The sequence below is a fragment of the Equus caballus genome, chromosome X (genome assembly GCF_041296265.1).
Source record: "Equus caballus isolate H_3958 breed thoroughbred chromosome X, TB-T2T, whole genome shotgun sequence".
Classification (NCBI taxonomy): Eukaryota; Metazoa; Chordata; class Mammalia; order Perissodactyla; family Equidae; genus Equus; species Equus caballus.
The window spans coordinates 129,821,784-129,839,735 of NC_091715.1; the positions used below are offsets into that span (position 1 = coordinate 129,821,784).

The 17,952-nt window shown below is 42.5% G+C and overlaps 1 protein-coding gene across 1 annotated transcript; it reads left to right on the forward strand.

Moving 5' to 3' along the window:
* The first annotated feature begins 8,859 nt into the window (after window positions 1–8,859).
* On the forward strand, window positions 8,860–15,040 carry BRS3 (bombesin receptor subtype 3). Its single transcript, XM_001490134.2, has 3 exons — window positions 8,860–9,834; window positions 11,415–11,766; window positions 13,189–15,040. Exons 1-3 carry the CDS (start codon window positions 9,401–9,403, stop codon window positions 13,600–13,602), a joined length of 1,200 nt encoding a protein of 399 aa, XP_001490184.1. The 5' UTR covers window positions 8,860–9,400; the 3' UTR covers window positions 13,603–15,040.
* The last annotated feature ends 2,912 nt before the right edge of the window (window positions 15,041–17,952 follow it).

The following is a 17,952-nucleotide window of genomic DNA, read 5'->3' on the forward strand; positions in this document are numbered from 1 at the left end:
ACCCCTAGTTAGCTAGGAGCTATGAAATGCAGACTGGCATCTAAATCCATGCAACCATCCTCATGAGTAGCCTGGAACAGAGAATTGCCTTCCTAGCCTCACACCACTTCAAGGAGCAGGCCTGGCCAATTCCTCTGAGGGGCTGTCAGGCACACTTGAATACTAGACAGGAAGAAAGAGTGAAAACTTTGGTTTATCTAACAACCTGCCCTGGGAAGCCATCTCCTGGGTGAGGTTGGCCTTGGCAAAGGCCAGCTGTGCGGTGCACTCCCAGCAGAGTCCCAGCTCTTCCTCTCTGCCCTCTGCTCATGCCGAGGCAACGTGCTCTACCTGGGGACTGAAAGGGACTGGCCCCCTTGTTTTCACACACACTAGGTGATGCAGAGAGCTATTTACCACAGCACTCTGCTGCAAAGAAAGTGGATGACGTGAAATCCGAGCGAATAGCACCTCAGCAGTAACAAAAGAAAGAAATTGTGAATTGAAACATAATTACCAATTCACAATGCCACAGCAATTTGTTTTGCTTGTCAGGAGTTTATGGTCCATTTCTTGTTATTATTTATGTGCATCTCCAGAGCTTCAAACTATCTTTATTATTTATAATTATCTCAACTCGTGTACATGTTTATCTTCCTAGGATTGCTATTTGGTTTGTCTCATAGTATGTGATGTTTTATTATTCAGGTCCTCTGCACTTCTACTAGAAGTGTGTTTGAGACACCCAAATAACCCTCAGTAGCAGAGACACCAGGAGCGTGGTCCCTAGAGCCTGGAAGTCTTTCTTCTGGGAGAGGGATATTCTGGGGGTAAGCTCTTCCCAGGAAAGTCACTCTTCTCTTGCACCAGACTCCAAAGGACCTTATATGGCCTGGGAGAGGCAGTGCAGATCCTGTCATATGCTCAGACTATGTTGTCGTCCTGTCCCCATTCCTGGGACTGTAGGACTCCCACCTATGCATTCAGTCCCAACTCCCAGTTCACAAGACCAGTCTTGGCTTTGAGGCAAGGAGGTATTTAAGGAGTTCCAGGCCAGCACTCTGGGCTTGGCTTCAAGCTACCTTTCTTACTTTCACGGCTCTGGCTGTGCATTTAATACAGATGACTTTAACACTACCCTTTTCATACGCTTTTCTAAACTTGGGCCTGAGTTCTTCTCTTGATAATTTAGAAAGTACTCTTCATTTTCCTCTCTAGTTGGAGAGTTCTCTTATTTCATGGTGGGAGGTGGAGGTGGGTGAATCATAGGTTTGAGTGTTACTGTGAGGTTCTGGAAGAATCCCTGAAACAGCTCAGAATCACCAGTCCTCATCCTCCCCATTCCATGTATCCCATCTTCTCTGATCTACACACCTCTCCTTCCTCCCAAGTCAGTTAAGAAGCTCTAGCTACTTGGCTTTATTGTTGACCCCACTCCCCGCCCCCAAATACGAGCCTGGCTTACAGAAACCAGGCCAGATCCAGCTAGTCAGAGCTGCCCACAAGGGGCTGGGGGTCCCAAAGCAGTGCTAAAGGAATCTCGGTTGAAGATCATACAGGTCACTAATCAGACAGGCCAGGATCCCAGAGATCTTTTCAACAGGCACACTTGCCCTTAAACTGTGCATCAAGGACCTGCCCAGAAGAGGGGTGCTCCAGCACAGACTCAACTGTTAACAGCTTACATTGCTTGCATCTCCTTTTGTCCTGCTTCCAGCTCATCCTCATGCTCCTCCTTTCCTGTTTGGCCCTGTAGGTGAATAAAAATAGACCTTGGTACTAGAAAGCTCTGGATCTGAATTCTGGCTCTTCCACTTACAAATGTGTGTGACCTTAAGCAAATTTCTTTGCCTTCTGAGCTTTACTTTCTTCACCACTAAAATGAAAAAACATACCGTCTACCTCTCAGAGCCATTTCTGGGTTAAATGGGATAGCATTCATGAAGAATACATTATATCACCCAGCATACAGCAGGTGCTCAGTGCATGGAGGCTATTATCCCACCTCCGTTCAAGCCGTTGAGGTGGCACCTAGTCCACCTGATGTAAGGCTGGGTGTGGTCAAATGAGAGGACAGAGGAAATGTATATTCCGCTCTTCATATTTGAACCTAGCAACCATTTTTATTTTGGCTAGAATACTTCTCTCCACAACCATGTGGGTTCTCTCCCCCAGCATCAGCTCCAGCACATAGGCTTGTTTTTTACTGGCATGGCCCTAGGAAGCCCCTTTTGAAGCCCCTCCTCATTTTCAGCCCCTCACTGTACTCCGACAAGCTCTGCTTGTTCTGGGAAGGCCTGGAAAATGGGAACTGGAAAGGCAAAACAGAACCAGATCTTAAAACTAAGTAAGACTTGGAGACAATGTGGTCAAAGAGAAGATGAAGTATGGGTGGGTCAAGGTGATGTTCAGAAATGATTCCAGGGACGCAGCCAGTCTGCCATAGTGTACTCCTTAGTTATGGTTCAGTGCACTTCTTGAGGGACAAGGTGTGCCTTGTACGTTTTTAAAGGAGCCAAGCTAATCCAGATATCCACTTTAATTTACTCAGCGGCACAACCCAACCACAAGTGTAGTGTGGCTGTTGTATCTCTAAATTGCCAACCAAAATATATGAGAATGTCCCCTGGATATCTGGTCTGAGATTGTGTGTGTGGGGGGGGTCTGAACCTATCACTCTTCTACTAAAAATCTGAAATAATATCTTATTGCCTATTGCATTAAATGCAATCTCAGCACACAGTATTCAAATATCTTCCACAAATTGACCTCAACCTACCTCGCCAGGCTTATTTCATCTTGCTTCCCTATTCACACCCACACTTCAGCCAAACTGGACTGTTTATTCCCTGAACATGCCCCCACACACTCCCACCCCTGTGTCTTTACTGTTTATTTTTATTTATGACTTCTTCTCTGTCCTCCATCTCTATCTACTGAAATCCTTGAGAGTCTCTCTGAAAAAAATTGACTCCCACGAATCCTTTCCTGGTCCCTCAACTCTCTTCCAACTAGATGTGATCTCCCTTCCTTCTGAAACGTGATAGAATTTACTTTCTACCTCACTTGTAGCATGGAGGCTAGCTTGAGCCTAGGATGTTGCCCTTGCTGGAGTCAGACATGCTAGTCAGTCGGGTAAATTGGGGGAACGATGGCGGAGCTGAGGGCCTCCGAGGAGATAAATCCTCCTGGGAGGAGGAATAACAAAGTGTGACAGAGCTGACTCAGGCACATAGCCCAAGTCCTCACTAGGAAGCGGTGAGCTGGAGTACAAAATGATGGCTGTTATCTTAATCTGGCCCGGTCCGGCCTCCCTGGATGCATGCCCATGTCCTATCCAGGGACTTATTTGCATCCAGGGAGGAGTCTTATTCGCATTCAAAGGGAATGAGATTCCGAACCCCTCTTCTGAACACAGCCTACTGAGGTTCAAAGGCATAAACGATGTCTAATGGCCTGGGATGGTCCTGAATAAGGCCAAATTACAGAGAAGGAACAAGGGGAAGGTGCTCTGAGAGGAGACTTTCCATGGAAGGAGAATGAAGATGGGTGATGCACACTGAGAATCAGGGTCCGGGTCACTGGAAGGGTCTGGTTTAGGACATGCAGTCATCCTGGATGTCTCGTGGATGCTCCTCAAAGGAAAGAGCTGCTTCTAAACCATAAAGTTAGAATCTTTAGGGGCCCAGGCAGTCTTTCTTCAAGACACTTCTGACCTGAGTCTACAGAACAGAGATAACACCTTGAGAAACCATCTTGATGAAGATGGGTCAGGTCAGCATTCTGTGCTGGAACCACTTAAGCTGGTGCCTTTATTAGGGCCACCTCTGTTTGATGGGGATGATAGTTAAGAACACAGACTCTGGAACCAGCTACCTGGGTTCAACAGCTTCCTCATATGTAAGTGGGGATAATTGAATCAGTCAACTGCGAGCAGCAAGTGGGACCTTGCTGTTAGCAGTTGTGAAGTCCATTTCTAAGAGGCAAGATTAAGTCGCCAGTAATCCAGCAGACTGGATTGACTGATTTGCGCAGAGTGACATGGAGACTGTAGGGCAGAGTGTGGGGCACCCAGTGGAGCAGCAACAGTGCCAGTGGGAATATACTTGTTCATGAGCACAGGGAAGACCTATGAGAGACCTTGAAGGATTAAACAATTGCCACTGATGGTAGAACAACCTTAGTCCCAAACTACAGGTAAGATCACCATCCTTAGGGGCTGCCAGAAGTGCTTGAGGTAGAAAGACTTTGCAAGGAGCTGAAGATCCTGTGTGAGCAAGTGTGTGTAGCAGCCAGCGAAATTCAGGTTTTCTGGTTATTTGTGTCCCTACTTTATCTCTCTCATTAAGTTCTTTGGGGATGAGTGCTGAGTTCTACTCATCTCAGTATCTCCCAAAAGCCTGAGCCCTAGTCCTGGCAGAATGCTGTCGGGCAGAGTCTGATGCCCGGTGGAGCAGCAGCAGTGCCAGTGAGGGCAGACTTGTTCCCAGCACAGGTGAGACTCCCCCACCCCACCATTCCTAGCACTAGAAATGTCTTACAAATCTCTATCCTGCAACAGCATCTAGCCCAGGGCTTACTATTTTTTTCCCCTAATTTTGGGCTTTCTTGAGGTATAATTTACATACCATCAATTCACCTATTTTCAGTATACAGTTTGGGTTTCAATAAATTTATACAGTCGTGCAACCATCATCACACCACATCGTTTTAGACCACTTCCATCATCCCCAAGTTTTCCCTTGTGCTCCGTAGCAGTCGTCCTTGCCCCAACTCTAGACCCAGGCAACCACTGACATGCCTTTCATAACTATAGTTTTTCCCTTTCTAGAAATTTCACATTCAGGAATCATACAGAGTATCGGGTGTTTTTCATTGCATACGTTTGAGATTCATCCATGTTGCAACATGTATCAATAGTGTGTTCTTATTTGTGATTAGTGACAAGTGTGAACTCATAAGAGTTTAGTGCTGATATGTAGGAAAACCAACTCTTCCAAATTATTCCAATCCTACAGTAAAAGTGAGAGGGGAATAATAAAAATGCATTTAATCATTTGTGTCTCTGATAATATGCAATTTCCAGTTTGCAAGAGACACCACTTTTATTTGGGACAATTCCCACTACAAATCATAGACCATGAAAGGATTTCATGTTGCTAACTAAAGAGCCACAAAATGGTTTATGTCTCATAAAGAAGTAAAATTGATAACCAATGAACTGGATTAAAAAAATAGTTTGTTCTTTTTTATTGTTGAGTAGTATTGTATTATATGGATAAGCCACACTTTGTCTACCCAGTTGCTAACTGATGGACATTTAGGTTATTTCCAGTTTGTTTCTATGAAAAATGCTTCCATGTACATTTACATACAAGTCTTTGTGTGGACATATATTTTAATTTATCTTGGGAAGATACTTAGGAGCAGAATTATGGGGCCGTATGGTAAGTGTATGGTCTTTATTGATTTGAAGAACACTGACAGGGATTAACCTATAGGAGGCTGAACGTAAACCCTGTGGGAATGGGACACATAGTCAGGGGTATATAAGGGAATTCAAGGAAAAGGGAGGAGAGAGCTAGAATGCACTAAGAGACGAATTCATCTACTTCATAATTTGTACCTCAATATTCAGGAAGGCTAAACATTTTATCTGATGCAAAACTGCCTCAATCTATTATCATTGTAGAAGTTCACACTGGCCACAGCATACAATATTGGGCATGTGTGAGTGGACAAGTACCATGATCAGGGCATCTATCAAGGCACCTACATTTGAACAGCCTGCACGGTTGTCCCCTTTTAGGGAGCCATTAAGTTCAATCATGACAAGAATTTGATTTAACAAGAAATTCTACTTAAATGATCCTATTGGAATTTCTACTCTTTGTAGAGCCTCCCATTGCATAATTTGTATTTATTCTGCCTGTCTCTGCAGAAGCCATTCTGAATAGTAGTCTCCCCTTGAAACACAAAACTGTACTAATAAAGTTTTGGGGCAAGAAATTATGAGGGAGAACAGAGGACTCTGTGACAAGAGGAATCAGTATTACATAGATCTAAATACACCCACAAGTCAAATTGTGTCCTCTTAAAATTGATCTAACCCAGTTAATTAATAACAAAGAAATCCATCCTGCTTCCCAGAACGAGAGTATTAAAAAAGGGACCTCTGAAATTAGAGACTGACTTATAGACTGAGAATTCTAGTTATTCACTTTTCAGTTTTCAAATATACAAACAGAATTTTTGCTTGAGTTGTGGGCAAAGTTTATCCACTTCATCTTTCTCCTATTGAAAAGGTCACCCCAAGCACCCTGGGCGATGTGAGTATACGTACCCAAGAGTTCAGTAGATCTGGCTTACCAGGGACTGAGATATATAGCGGGATTGTTGAAGTATCCATCACATTACAAAATTCCATTTTCTCTAATGAAGACCCACAGAAATATCTCTTTGATCTCAATATCAGCAAAAGCCATGCTTCTCTGGAAAGACTGAATTATTTCATGCTACATAAGTGGTTCTCGGAGGGTAGTCCCTGACCAGCAGCACCACATTCACCTGGGAGCTTGTTAGAAATGCAGATGTGCAGGCCCTAAAGGAGACCTGCCAAACTAGAAACTCCGGAAGTGAGACCCAGCAATCCATGTTTTGATAAGCTTTCCTGGTCACTGTGACGAAGCCAAAATTTGGGAACCACTGTCCTGTGGAACTGATGGCTGAGGACCTTGGAGCCAAATTTGCAGCCTCTCTCTAGCAACTGTTTTCTAATCCCTTGTCCCACCACCTCAGAGGCAGAGAAGAGTTCTTCAACACCCTAACATCCCAAGCTCCTTGGAGATTTAAGAAAGATTTTACGAACGCTAACTGAATTGGACTGAACCAGGAAACCCAACTTCAGAAAACTGGTAATTTACTTGTTCGATGTCCAATACTTCCTTTGCGTTAAAAGTCTGCATTAGGATTGTATTATAACTGCTTAATCTATAACCAGATAGTTGATTTTGAAAACTTTGGATGATAATATTGACCAGTTATGCACTGAAAACAACAACAAAAAATCTCATCATTTTGTATAGGCTAAGTGCCCTGCAACTTTAACTACAAATGATTCAACACGGTTATGTTTTGTGGGTGAATTATAAGGTAAAAGAAGTAGATATAAAGGCAGATGCATTTAAATTATCTATTAAGATTTGTTCGTTAGCCTGGAAATTTCTTGTTCTTTGGTTAATAAAACATGCAGAAAACCTAAGTCCACAGTGCCGAATGAGCAAATATGGCTCACTGTCAGGAACTGAGTGTTTTCCAGCTCTTGTCACTGATTACTAACCGTTCCGAATCCAGAGAGAACCTGTTTCATTTCAGCTCTGCTACCAAGTACCTGTGTGACCTTGCAATGAGATACCGTCCCCCTCTGAACCTCATTTCTGCCTCTGAAGAAACAGAGGATTTGATTTCATCATCTCTAAGGTCACTTCCATGTCTGATATTCTGGGATTCTGGAATTACAGAGATCCAAGAACACCACTCCTCTCTCCTGACCCCCTCTGATCGGATGGAAGGGGGAGGAGGAAAGGCACCCTGGTGGCTGCAGCCTGATGAAAGCGTCCCTGAGATCTTTGGAATTCAGATAATTTTGGAAATCACACGGAAGCCTTTGTTTCTTACTAAACAGCGCTGTGTGGCCAGCAGCCAAGGTGTGAATGGGGACCTGCTGTTTGCTCTCTGCTAAACGATACACAGGGATCCCCTAGAGATTTTATCATTAGCTTTGTGAGAACAAGATATGAACAGTACAGAGCCGTTTTCTGCAGAGATGATCTTAAAGGGCCAGCCCAGTGCATGAAATTACTTAAGTATATATACTGAAAAGCTAAGGGATTTGGGCTTATCCAAACATTCCTCCTCCCCAATCCCACCAAAGACAGTTATTTAGCTGAGTAAATCCAGCTCTGGAGATCATTTCATAAAGGGTAGAGGATAGGTGTGGTTTAGGGGGCCCAAATGAACCAGATAATTGATTCAATTCATCCAGTTCACTTTCCCTGTAGAATTTATTGCACCTATGCTGTCAGCACAAAGAGCAATCTTTGTTCGCTCCTCCTGTTCATTGGCTGGCCAAATACTTTGCTGTGTTTCATTTCACTTTCCAGACTAACTCTGATATGGATGTATTCATAGACACCTTACTACACAAAGTTTCTCCTAGCTGAGAGATTATCCTGTGAGTTTGCTCCTTTCAGAGAATATTTCCTAGCAGGTTATATTATTAAATGCCTTCAAACTGCTGGCCTCCCACGCCCAAACAACACCACACCCCACATACATACACATAAATCATATACTTACATTTTCTGTAACAAGGAGCTTTTTTTGGCTGGAACTAAGGTAATTGTTTTAATTTTCTGCTTCCTTCAATTGATGTGAACGTTATCCACATGCCCATCATCTCTGGAGTAACCCATGGTATGTCCTCATTTGAAAAGAATGATTTTCATTCTTATAAGTCCTTTTGTGACAGGACTGCAAGCAGTGTTCTGTATTATTTTGTTTTGGAATAAGGCAGGTTCATTTTACCCATTTTAAAAGAGAGAGACCCTAAACAGCGTTTACAAAAAGAAATGGCATTACAACAGACAGCCAAACAGGAAAAAACTGTTTTATTAGGACATTTAGGACACAGCAACTGGTGGCTTGCCTAGATTTTTCATCTCTTAAAGGTTGCTTGGATAGTGTGCAGCACGGCCCTGCGCATATGCACAGAGCTGGGAACTACCACGTGTCAGAGCCGGGTGATAAGCCCAGGTCACCTGAATTATTCCTCCTTGGACGTGACATCAGCCCTGCCAAAGAGGGAATGATTACTTGCTTCAGCAGCTCTCAGATATTAAATCCAAAGGAGTGGATTCAAGTTTGGGTTTCAGGGGACAGACGTACTTATTTATCATGTAAAAGAAAATGCATTAGACCGTCTTCCGGATGGCAGAGAAATGAATGAGTTCTGGGAGAAAACTCACAACATCTGTATAGAACTTCGTGCTCAGATATGGAAACAGAGTGATTCTAAGGAACAATAGGCGTTATTTTATAATATCTAGTTATTCATAAGGTTCCCCAACAGGGAAGAACAAGCAACTGCAGAGCATTTCCCAGAACCCCCTCCTTATGTCACAGCAACGCCAATAAAACTCCTCCACCTCCCACTCTTCAGTGCCAGATCGGTGAGCATTTAGCCAAGCATGCTGGGAGACACAGAACAACTGAAGGCAAGGAGTATCCGGATGTCTTGAATCTGCTTGCCATTCTGCTCTGTTCTTCTGCCATCTCGTTACTAGACGTTGGCATTAGACGTGACAATCAACTCCATTTGAACTGAGCAGAAGAAATATTAAAGGCATAATCTTCAGAAGAAATGTCTCAGAGACAGCCTCAGTCACCTAATGAGACTTTAATTTCGATCACAAATGACACAGAATCATCAAGCTCTGTTGTTCCTAATGATAACACAAAAAAAGGACGGACCGGAGACAACTCTCCAGGAATAGAAGCATTGTGTGCCATCTACATCACTTATGCTGTGATCATTTCAGTGGGCATCCTTGGAAATGCTATTCTCATCAAAGTCTTTTTCAAGACCAAATCCATGCAAACAGTTCCCAATATTTTCATCACCAGCCTGGCTTTTGGAGATCTTTTACTTCTGCTAACTTGTGTGCCAGTCGATGCAACACACTACCTTGCAGAAGGATGGCTGTTCGGAAGAATTGGCTGTAAGGTGCTCTCCTTCATCCGGCTCACTTCTGTTGGTGTATCAGTGTTCACGTTAACAATTCTCAGCGCTGACAGGTGGGTTTCTTTTCTCGGTTATATTTGCCAGCATGTGAAATTAGGCAAAAAGAAAGGAAAGCTTGTACTTAGCATTCACTGGCTACTATTCTGCTTTCCTCACACTCTATAACCTGGATGTAAGATTTGAAAATTGAAGGGGGGGGCATTTTAAATAAAAGTTGGGGTAATAACGTTAAAATTCTTATGTTAGAATCGGAGGAGAGGTTGAAATTGTATGTTTTAGGGGTAATTTATTCTCTTTGAAATGTAATTGTTTGCTTGAAAGAATACTGAATCGTGTTTTCTCTCCCCAGTTTATTAAGCAAGGCAAATTGTTCCAGGTGTAAAAGAAAAACAATTCATGCTTTATACATTAGTGCAGCCTAGTGGTGCAATATTGTCAACATTAAAACATCAGCATAGGTGTGAAATTGACCACATATGCATTACTGTCGACTGGAAGAATGGTAAAAAGATATATGCATCTAATTTATTTGAAATTCATCACATTAATTAATGTCAGGAAAACGGTGAGGTTTTCAGCTTCCTGGTAACTCAGTATAATGTCATCTCTTAATTGTATCTGTTTTCTCTATAGGCATTCACTTACATTCTCGTTTCCAGAGAAATAAATTAATCCTGGCTGCCTGTTGAAGCTCTATGGACAGAGCGTATGAGAACCTCTGGCAGTCAGGGTGCTCAGGCTCTCTTAGGATGTTCTCAGTCTCTGTACTGCATTTTTTGGTGTTCCTATTGTAGAATGATAACTGTGAAAGCATAAAAAAATTGAGGCTCCAAATGTTAAAAGTGATGCTTGAAAAAGCCTGCAAGAAGCCTGTAAGTAATCCATGCCTGGCACTACCAGAAGGAATAGCTTCTTCAGATTCTGGCATCCGAGAGGAGGAAAAGCTTTCCCTGGGTCTTTCATGGGTTTTTGCTTTAACTGGTTTTATCGTGTATTTGCAGGCAGATTTACTTAGAGGATGTCGATTTTCAGGTGGATGTGTCAGAATCAGGAGGTCTTTTTGCTTGGGCACAGGGCTTCTGATTTCCCCCTTGCCTTGCCCTAAATCGACCTACAGATCGGCTTGGGCAAGAAATGAGCACTTATGAACAGGGAAGAAATTAACCCCCTCCTCGTTACTGCATAAACTCACGGAACTCTTTTCCAGGAAGGTTGATGACTGCTCACTCATGAAGACAGGAGAATTAGGTTTAACATCAGTCACTTACACAAAAAGGAAGTCTTTTAGAACACAAGGTGATACACAGGTAACGAATTCCTCTCAATCACACAAAATCATGCTGGAAAATATTTACCAGTCCTACATAGAGGATCTACACATAAAATTATAAAATTGCAAATCTGGAATATGTCATATTGGTGAATAAGGGAAAAGGTGATTAGCATAAATAAAAAATACTGGGATGTGTTACGTGTATTTGAAACCATAACCAAGTCCAGTTGGTTCGTGTGGACTTGATTATATACACATGGATAGGAGGTAGAACTAGATGCCACTAAGGTCACTTGTAATCCTAAGATTCTGTAATTCTGATACTTATTTTGCCCTTTGCCTATGATTCTGTGTTTCTAGATACAAGGCAGTTGTGAAGCCCCTGGAGCGACAGCCCTCCAATGCCATCCTGAAGACCTGTGCCAAAGCTGGCTGCGTCTGGATCGTGTCTATGATAATTGCTCTACCAGAGGCTATATTTTCCAATGTTTATACTTTTCAAGATCCCAACAGAAACAGGACATTTGAAGCGTGTGCCTCTTATCCTGTTTCTGAGAGGCTCCTGCAAGAGATACACTCTCTGCTCTGCTTCTTGGTGTTCTACCTTATTCCACTCTCTATCATCTCTGTCTATTATTCCTTGATTGCGAGAACGCTTTACAAAAGCACCTTGAACATACCGACCGAGGAACAAAGCCATGCTCGCAAGCAGGTACGTATTCATAGGACTCATGCGTGAATTTGAGGTAAAATTCCGACTTTTGCACCTGTGAGCATTAAATGCAACAGCAATATAATATTTTTGTCATGGTCATGGTCTCTGGAGTCTCTCAGACCCGAGATTTAATTCCAGCTCTATCACACACTAGCTGAGCAAGATACTTAACCTCTTTGAGCCTCAGTTTCCTCATTTGTAAAATGAAGATGGGGACTGGAATGATATAGATGAAACGCTTAGCATATTTCCTGGTGCATAGTAAGCATTCAATAAGTAGTAGGACTACTATCATTAGAAAGGGGATGCTGAAGTTTGGGAGCAGTCAAAATGATGTATCCCATGGAATAGTGAGGAACAGCGCACAAAGTGAGCCTGTAAAGTGAAGCGTCTTTTGTTTTAGAAAGTGTAACAGGCTGAGAAATACACAGGATGATAGAACTGGCAGGAAGCCATAATATTGTTCAATACAAACCACTTGCACACACACGAGTAAACTGAGGTCTTGAGGGATGAAGTGCCAGTGGCAAGGGAACACCGGGACACAGAAACTTCATTAAGATCATTGCAAGAGCCAGCTGTGCTCTCCCCTCACAAATAGGAACAGAATAAAAAGAATGTTGCCAACACATTCTTCCATTTGACTAACAAAACAAAATGAAACAGGATTTCTATCTTTCTTGGGGGAGAGGCGATGATTCCATTTGCTTCTTGACCAGTACATGGAGAGCTCAGGGCCTTTTTGGGGACCTAGTCTACTTGGTTGGTTCAGTCGTGGTGCTCAGGAGGCTAAAGCTGCATATTTAATGTCCATGTGAACACTTATCTTTGCTCTATCTGTGCCCACAGGCAATGTCTTCACTTAATCCGGTTCATTTCTCTTATTAAGGGGTGTAAGCAGGATTATTTTCACATATGAGGGATGGCACGTTGGTCTTTATTCCTTTGACTATATAGTTAGAATTCCTCTAGGTTAAAAACAATTTTAGGTACCAACTTGGCAACTTTCATAAAGCCCAGAAGAATATCCTACTCTAGTCAGCCTCTGCTGTGGCAGTGAAAGCAGTTTTCTCTAGGATCTATTTTTTTTTAATTAAATTAAATTTTCAAGAATTCCACCACACTCCTTGAGATAATTGGAGACACCCTAGAGTATCTCAGAACCAGGGGTGAGAGTCTCTGAATTAGAGCTAATGAGACCAAGATCACGGGTTACCACGCCAATTAACTTACCGCATTCTATACCCACAGGCTGCCTTCCTGCACATCCCATCCAGTTATCTTACAAACGCATGTTCAAAGGGACACCAGCCTGTTAACTGTAAATTTCTATGTTAATCTAGAGAATGGCTTTTTAAAATCTCTGCCAGCTAAACGATTTTTTTTTTTTTTTTTTGCCATGTTTCTTCCCTCCTATAGATTGAATCCCGGAAGAGAATTGCCAAGACGGTGTTAGTGCTGGTGGCTCTGTTTGCTCTCTGCTGGTTGCCAAATCACCTCCTGTACCTCTACCGTTCCTTCACTTATCAAACCTACATGGATCCTTCCGCCGTTCATTTTCTCGTCACCATTTTCTCTCGGGTCCTGGCATTCAGCAATTCTTGTGTAAACCCCTTCGCTCTTTATTGGCTGAGCAAAACCTTCCAGCAGCATTTTAAAGCTCAGTTGTTCTGCTGCAAGGCAGAGGTGCCCGACCCCGCTCCTGCAGATGCCACTCTCAACAGCCTGGCTGTGATGGGAAGGGTCCCGGGGGCTGCTAGCACGCAGGTGTCTGAAATTAGTGTGACCTGGTTCACTGGGTGTAGTATGGAGAAGGAAGATGACAGAGTCTAGCTTTTCAATTAAAAAGGGTCTTTTTCCTGCCAGCGTGTGTATCCGACTCTGAGCTGCGCGTAGGTGTATGGTGTCAGGATTTGTGTTGTTTGTGAATTGTGCTGAAATCTTAGGAGTGAGGGATCCTTATAAGTAAGAGACAAACCAAGATTTTCTTCAACGTACAAACATTAACGTTATTGGGCTCGCTAAATAAAGTGAAGCCTCACTCGCTGTACAAAGACATGTTTGTATATGTCAGTGGGTAGTAAGGCAGGTTGAATAGGAGGGAAGGTAAAATAAACAAGATGACACTTAAAAACCTAATTTGTTTCCATCACATCTATGATGCTTTCAATTTCTCATATACTCCTGAGAGTTGCATAAAACTGTGTTTGTGTTTATTACGTGACGTAGATCTAGAGATTATACTTTGCATATGAAAAGGGGATCAAAGAGAGATAAAACATCTCTTCTACCATTTTCTTAAAAAATAAAATCCTAAAAAATAAACCTTCACAGGTTTTTGGACTGCCCTTTTCCATTAATCTCTATTCCACTGTAACTAAAGCTGTGCATTGCAATGAAAGTGTGTTGGGGTCAGCGAGGATAAAGTACAATACTGAGTGAGGATCTGGGGCAGGCTGCCGCCTTACTGGGTCAACACTTACGGACTTAACGTAACTACTAGCATTGATTGATAATTGGGCAAAGTTATCTTTCAGAAATATGGCGAATAACTTGCCTTATTCACAGGCAGAATAAATGGCCACGTATATGGTGTCATTTGAGGGCTCCAGGGAAGGACCCCTGTCAAAAAATGCGTGAGCCCCCAGTGTCTGAAATTCTTCCTCTAAGGAAATTCACTTCTTTCTGGTAAGCAGTGCCCTCTTTCTAAAAAATGCAGAAGTACCACAGGAAATCCCTAACACCTGAGCTTGCAGCTGTTGCGAGACCCTCTTCCTGCTCGACTTCATTCAACTCAGTGGGTGCCTCGAACCCGTAAGAGTATGACCTAATTAGTCTCTGCCCTTGGAAATCAGATGGAAGGTTCTGATTTTCTCTCCTCTGCTCGTACTTGCTGATGCTATAAGCTTGTTAATAATTGTTATTTCAAACAACTGTTGTCAACAGATGTGTTAGATTCAGATTTGTGGTTTCAGAAAATGTTTTCTTGAGGCAAATTAGAGCATATGTTTGGCACTATAGATAGTTAACTTTGTATTTCAAAAACTTGATTTTGGGGTGTGCTTTTGGTAGTTTTGAGCTTTCTTTAAATGGCTTGTGTAGTTGTGAACTTTTGCTAATGATGTGGCTCAAAAAGGGGATATATATTAACACTAGACTTTACATTTCTGTAAAATTGGTTTACTCAAAGTGGGGGGTGTTAGTATTGTATTCGTATTGTTTTAAGTTGGACATTGTAATAAGAGGGGGAAATAAATATATGTGAAATAAAGTTTTAAATGACTAATTTTATATTCTAAAAACAATCCTTCCGACAGAATGTAACTGAGAACCCATTTAACTGGAAGTTTAAGTGATTTTCAAGTCACCAAACTCCAAAATATTTTACCATTTTCCTCACTCTGGGTAAAAATTACATCTTTACTCTCCTAAGCATAACATTTTAGAAATAACTTGGTAAAAGTACCAGATTACAAAAGCCAAGAGCGCCTTTTAGTAGTTGATAAAAGTAGAGGTCAAAGAACCTTCATTTTCTTCATGCTCCGTAATCCCTAGGTGACTTAGGGATCTGATATAAAATAATTCCCTAGGGCCGGCGCAGCGGTTAAGTTCACACCTTCTGCTTCAGTGGCCTGGGGTTCGCCGGTTCGGATCCCAGGTGCGGACGTGGCACTGCTTAGCAAGCCATGCTGTGGTAGGCGTCCCACATATAATGTAGAGGAAGATGGGCACAGATGTTAGCTCAGGGCCAGTATTCCTCAGCAAAAAGAGGAGGATTGGCGGCAGATGTTATCTTAAGGCTAATCTTCCTCAAAAAATAAATAAATACATAAATAATATAATTCCCTAAATGGTTTCACAGGGCATCAACCTCCCATCCAGAGCTGGGGAATTAAGATTAAAATTTGTGGCTTTGTTGGAGGGGGTAGTCTCTTTTTTTAACAGATTATCTTTGTCAGCACTAACCTTAAAAGTAGGCCCCAATATTCACGCTTTCTTTCACCCTGTCTATTGTGGTGCCAGAAATGTTACTCTGCAAGGTTTCATTTCTTTGGAGAAGGTCCTACATGGCTGGAGAGGTGGGACACATGAAAAACAAATTTTGTATACTTCTCAATTTTGCTCAGGGTCTGCCCTGACCCAAGGCTTAGAATAATGGACCATAATAATAAGCTACAAAGCAGGAAAACAAAGCCACAAACTTAGGTACAACCCATAACGTCTGATGGGCAAGTCTTTGTCATTGAAGTTGAAAGCACTACAAAACATTTAACACGGCCATACCTACTGAAAATAGCAAATTTAGGTTTAAAGAATTTCTGCAGTTATAACCATCTTAAGTCAGGGATCCATCAATCTTGTTGTCAAACAGAATTACTTTTATTTCCACTAAGTCTTGAGATTACAGGAAGTGAGGATAGGAAAATTCCCAGAGTGAGCACGAATGGGCCATTAAAAATTAAAAAATCTAGTTTGGTATAGTTTAGTAGTTTTCCAGACAGAGTTCCTAGGCCAGGTAGGTGACTTCTCTGGCCATGCGATCTCTGCTTTTGTAGGTTACTGTATTTTTATCCACTAAGAAGGCCTCGGCCTATTAGGCCAGGAGTACAGCACAGATCACCCCTTACAGAGGTCAAAGAGAGAAGAATGAAGAGGAGATCCACAGAGAAGCCGGCTGTCTCGGTTCTGGGACAGGTTCACCTTCTGGGTCCAGTGGCCCTCGTGCGGCCCATCTACGTTCTAGCCTGGAGTTTCAGGAGCTACTCCTATCTTTATAAAAATAAAGGTCCCTCCTTTTCGCTTGTTACCTTGAGTGTTTCTGTAACTTGCAAAAAAGCTTGAAAAACACGGGTTACAAAGACAGAGATGCTTCCAGATTTCCTCAGTCACTAGGGAGTTAATTCTATGAATACACAGGGAAATAACAACAAACAGGAACCAGGCCTCATAGAGACAATAGCATCGTAAAAAAAAAAAAAAAAACAAACCTGTCAGGTCTCATGGCCAAAGAGAAGGCCATTGTAGCTATGAGTGTGCTGAGCTCCCAATTCCACTGCTCCACTATGATGGCGCCTCAGTGAGCCTCTCACTGCCTCAGCTTTTCCTCTCAGCCCTGGGGCACCCCTCCACCGCAGGCCTGTTCTACTTATTACCTTCCCTGTGTGGGCCTCCCTGCTTCTGTGCTGCCCTGACCATGTCTGTTCCATACTCATTCCTCTGCCTGGGAGAGGCTCTTATTGGCTCCATTAGTCCAATTTAGTCTAGAATGCACAGCTACCCTGCCAGGTCCCCTCACAGGCCTCTGGACAGACTTTGGGTCAGGGTGGCTGGGTCACATGGGACCTAGGCTTAGGGAACCTTTTTGGCGACCTGCTCAGAAGGGCCCATAGATCCAGCAGGCATTCTGAGTGTCGTGCGCAATAGGGCTGTGTAGCACATTATCACCTAAGCTGTGAACTCACTCAGGAACAAAATGGGAGCCCAATAACACATGGCTGAAAACAGCTGTATGTTATTTTTGGAACCAACAAGAAATATTTAGCAATGGTTAAATGAACCAAATAAAACTGATGTTATCTATATTATAAAAACGCACGCAAGGTCAGTTGTCCAAGTCCCCAGCAGAACAAGAACTTCATGCAAACAAAATGTAACTGAAAAAAAACAACCCCCAAACTCAACCTACTATTTAAAAATCGTTGTTACTCTATTCACACAGCTAGTATTTGGGGAGTTAGGATTTTCTAGAACCCATACTCAACCGCTATGTTTAGAAGCAAAGGTCACTAGAACAGCAAAAATAATTTCTTCTGGGAAGCTTTTCCCCACCCTCAAGTCTGGGTTATGAAATTTGTTTACACATAATGGATTTATTATTGTTAGTTTTAAAGGAATTAATATACTTTTAAATAGCTGTCTTAATTTTAGTGTGACAAATATTGATAAGAATAATCCACATAAACAAAAGCTCTTGAAGGTCTTCAATAATTTTTGAGTGTCAAGGGGTCCCAAGACCAAAAAGTTTGAGAATCGCTGTTCTCCAGCATCCAGTTCTTCTTCTGTCTTCTCATTTCCCAGACAACTTGTGTGTGTGACCCTCGAGCTGTGCCTGTCTTGTGGACTGCTGGGTCGCCAGAGCCTAGTACAGCGCCTGGTACTTAGTAGGAACCCAAGAAATGCCTG

Coding starts and splice junctions, on each gene's coding strand:
- BRS3 (XM_001490134.2), top strand. CDS start 9,401: ATGTCTCAGAGACAGCCTCAGTCACCTAATGAGACTTTAATTTCGATC. Junction 9,835..11,414: donor ACAATTCTCAGCGCTGACAG/GTGGGTTTCTTT, acceptor CTGTGTTTCTAG/ATACAAGGCAGTTGTGAAGC. Junction 11,767..13,188: donor AAAGCCATGCTCGCAAGCAG/GTACGTATTCAT, acceptor TCCCTCCTATAG/ATTGAATCCCGGAAGAGAAT.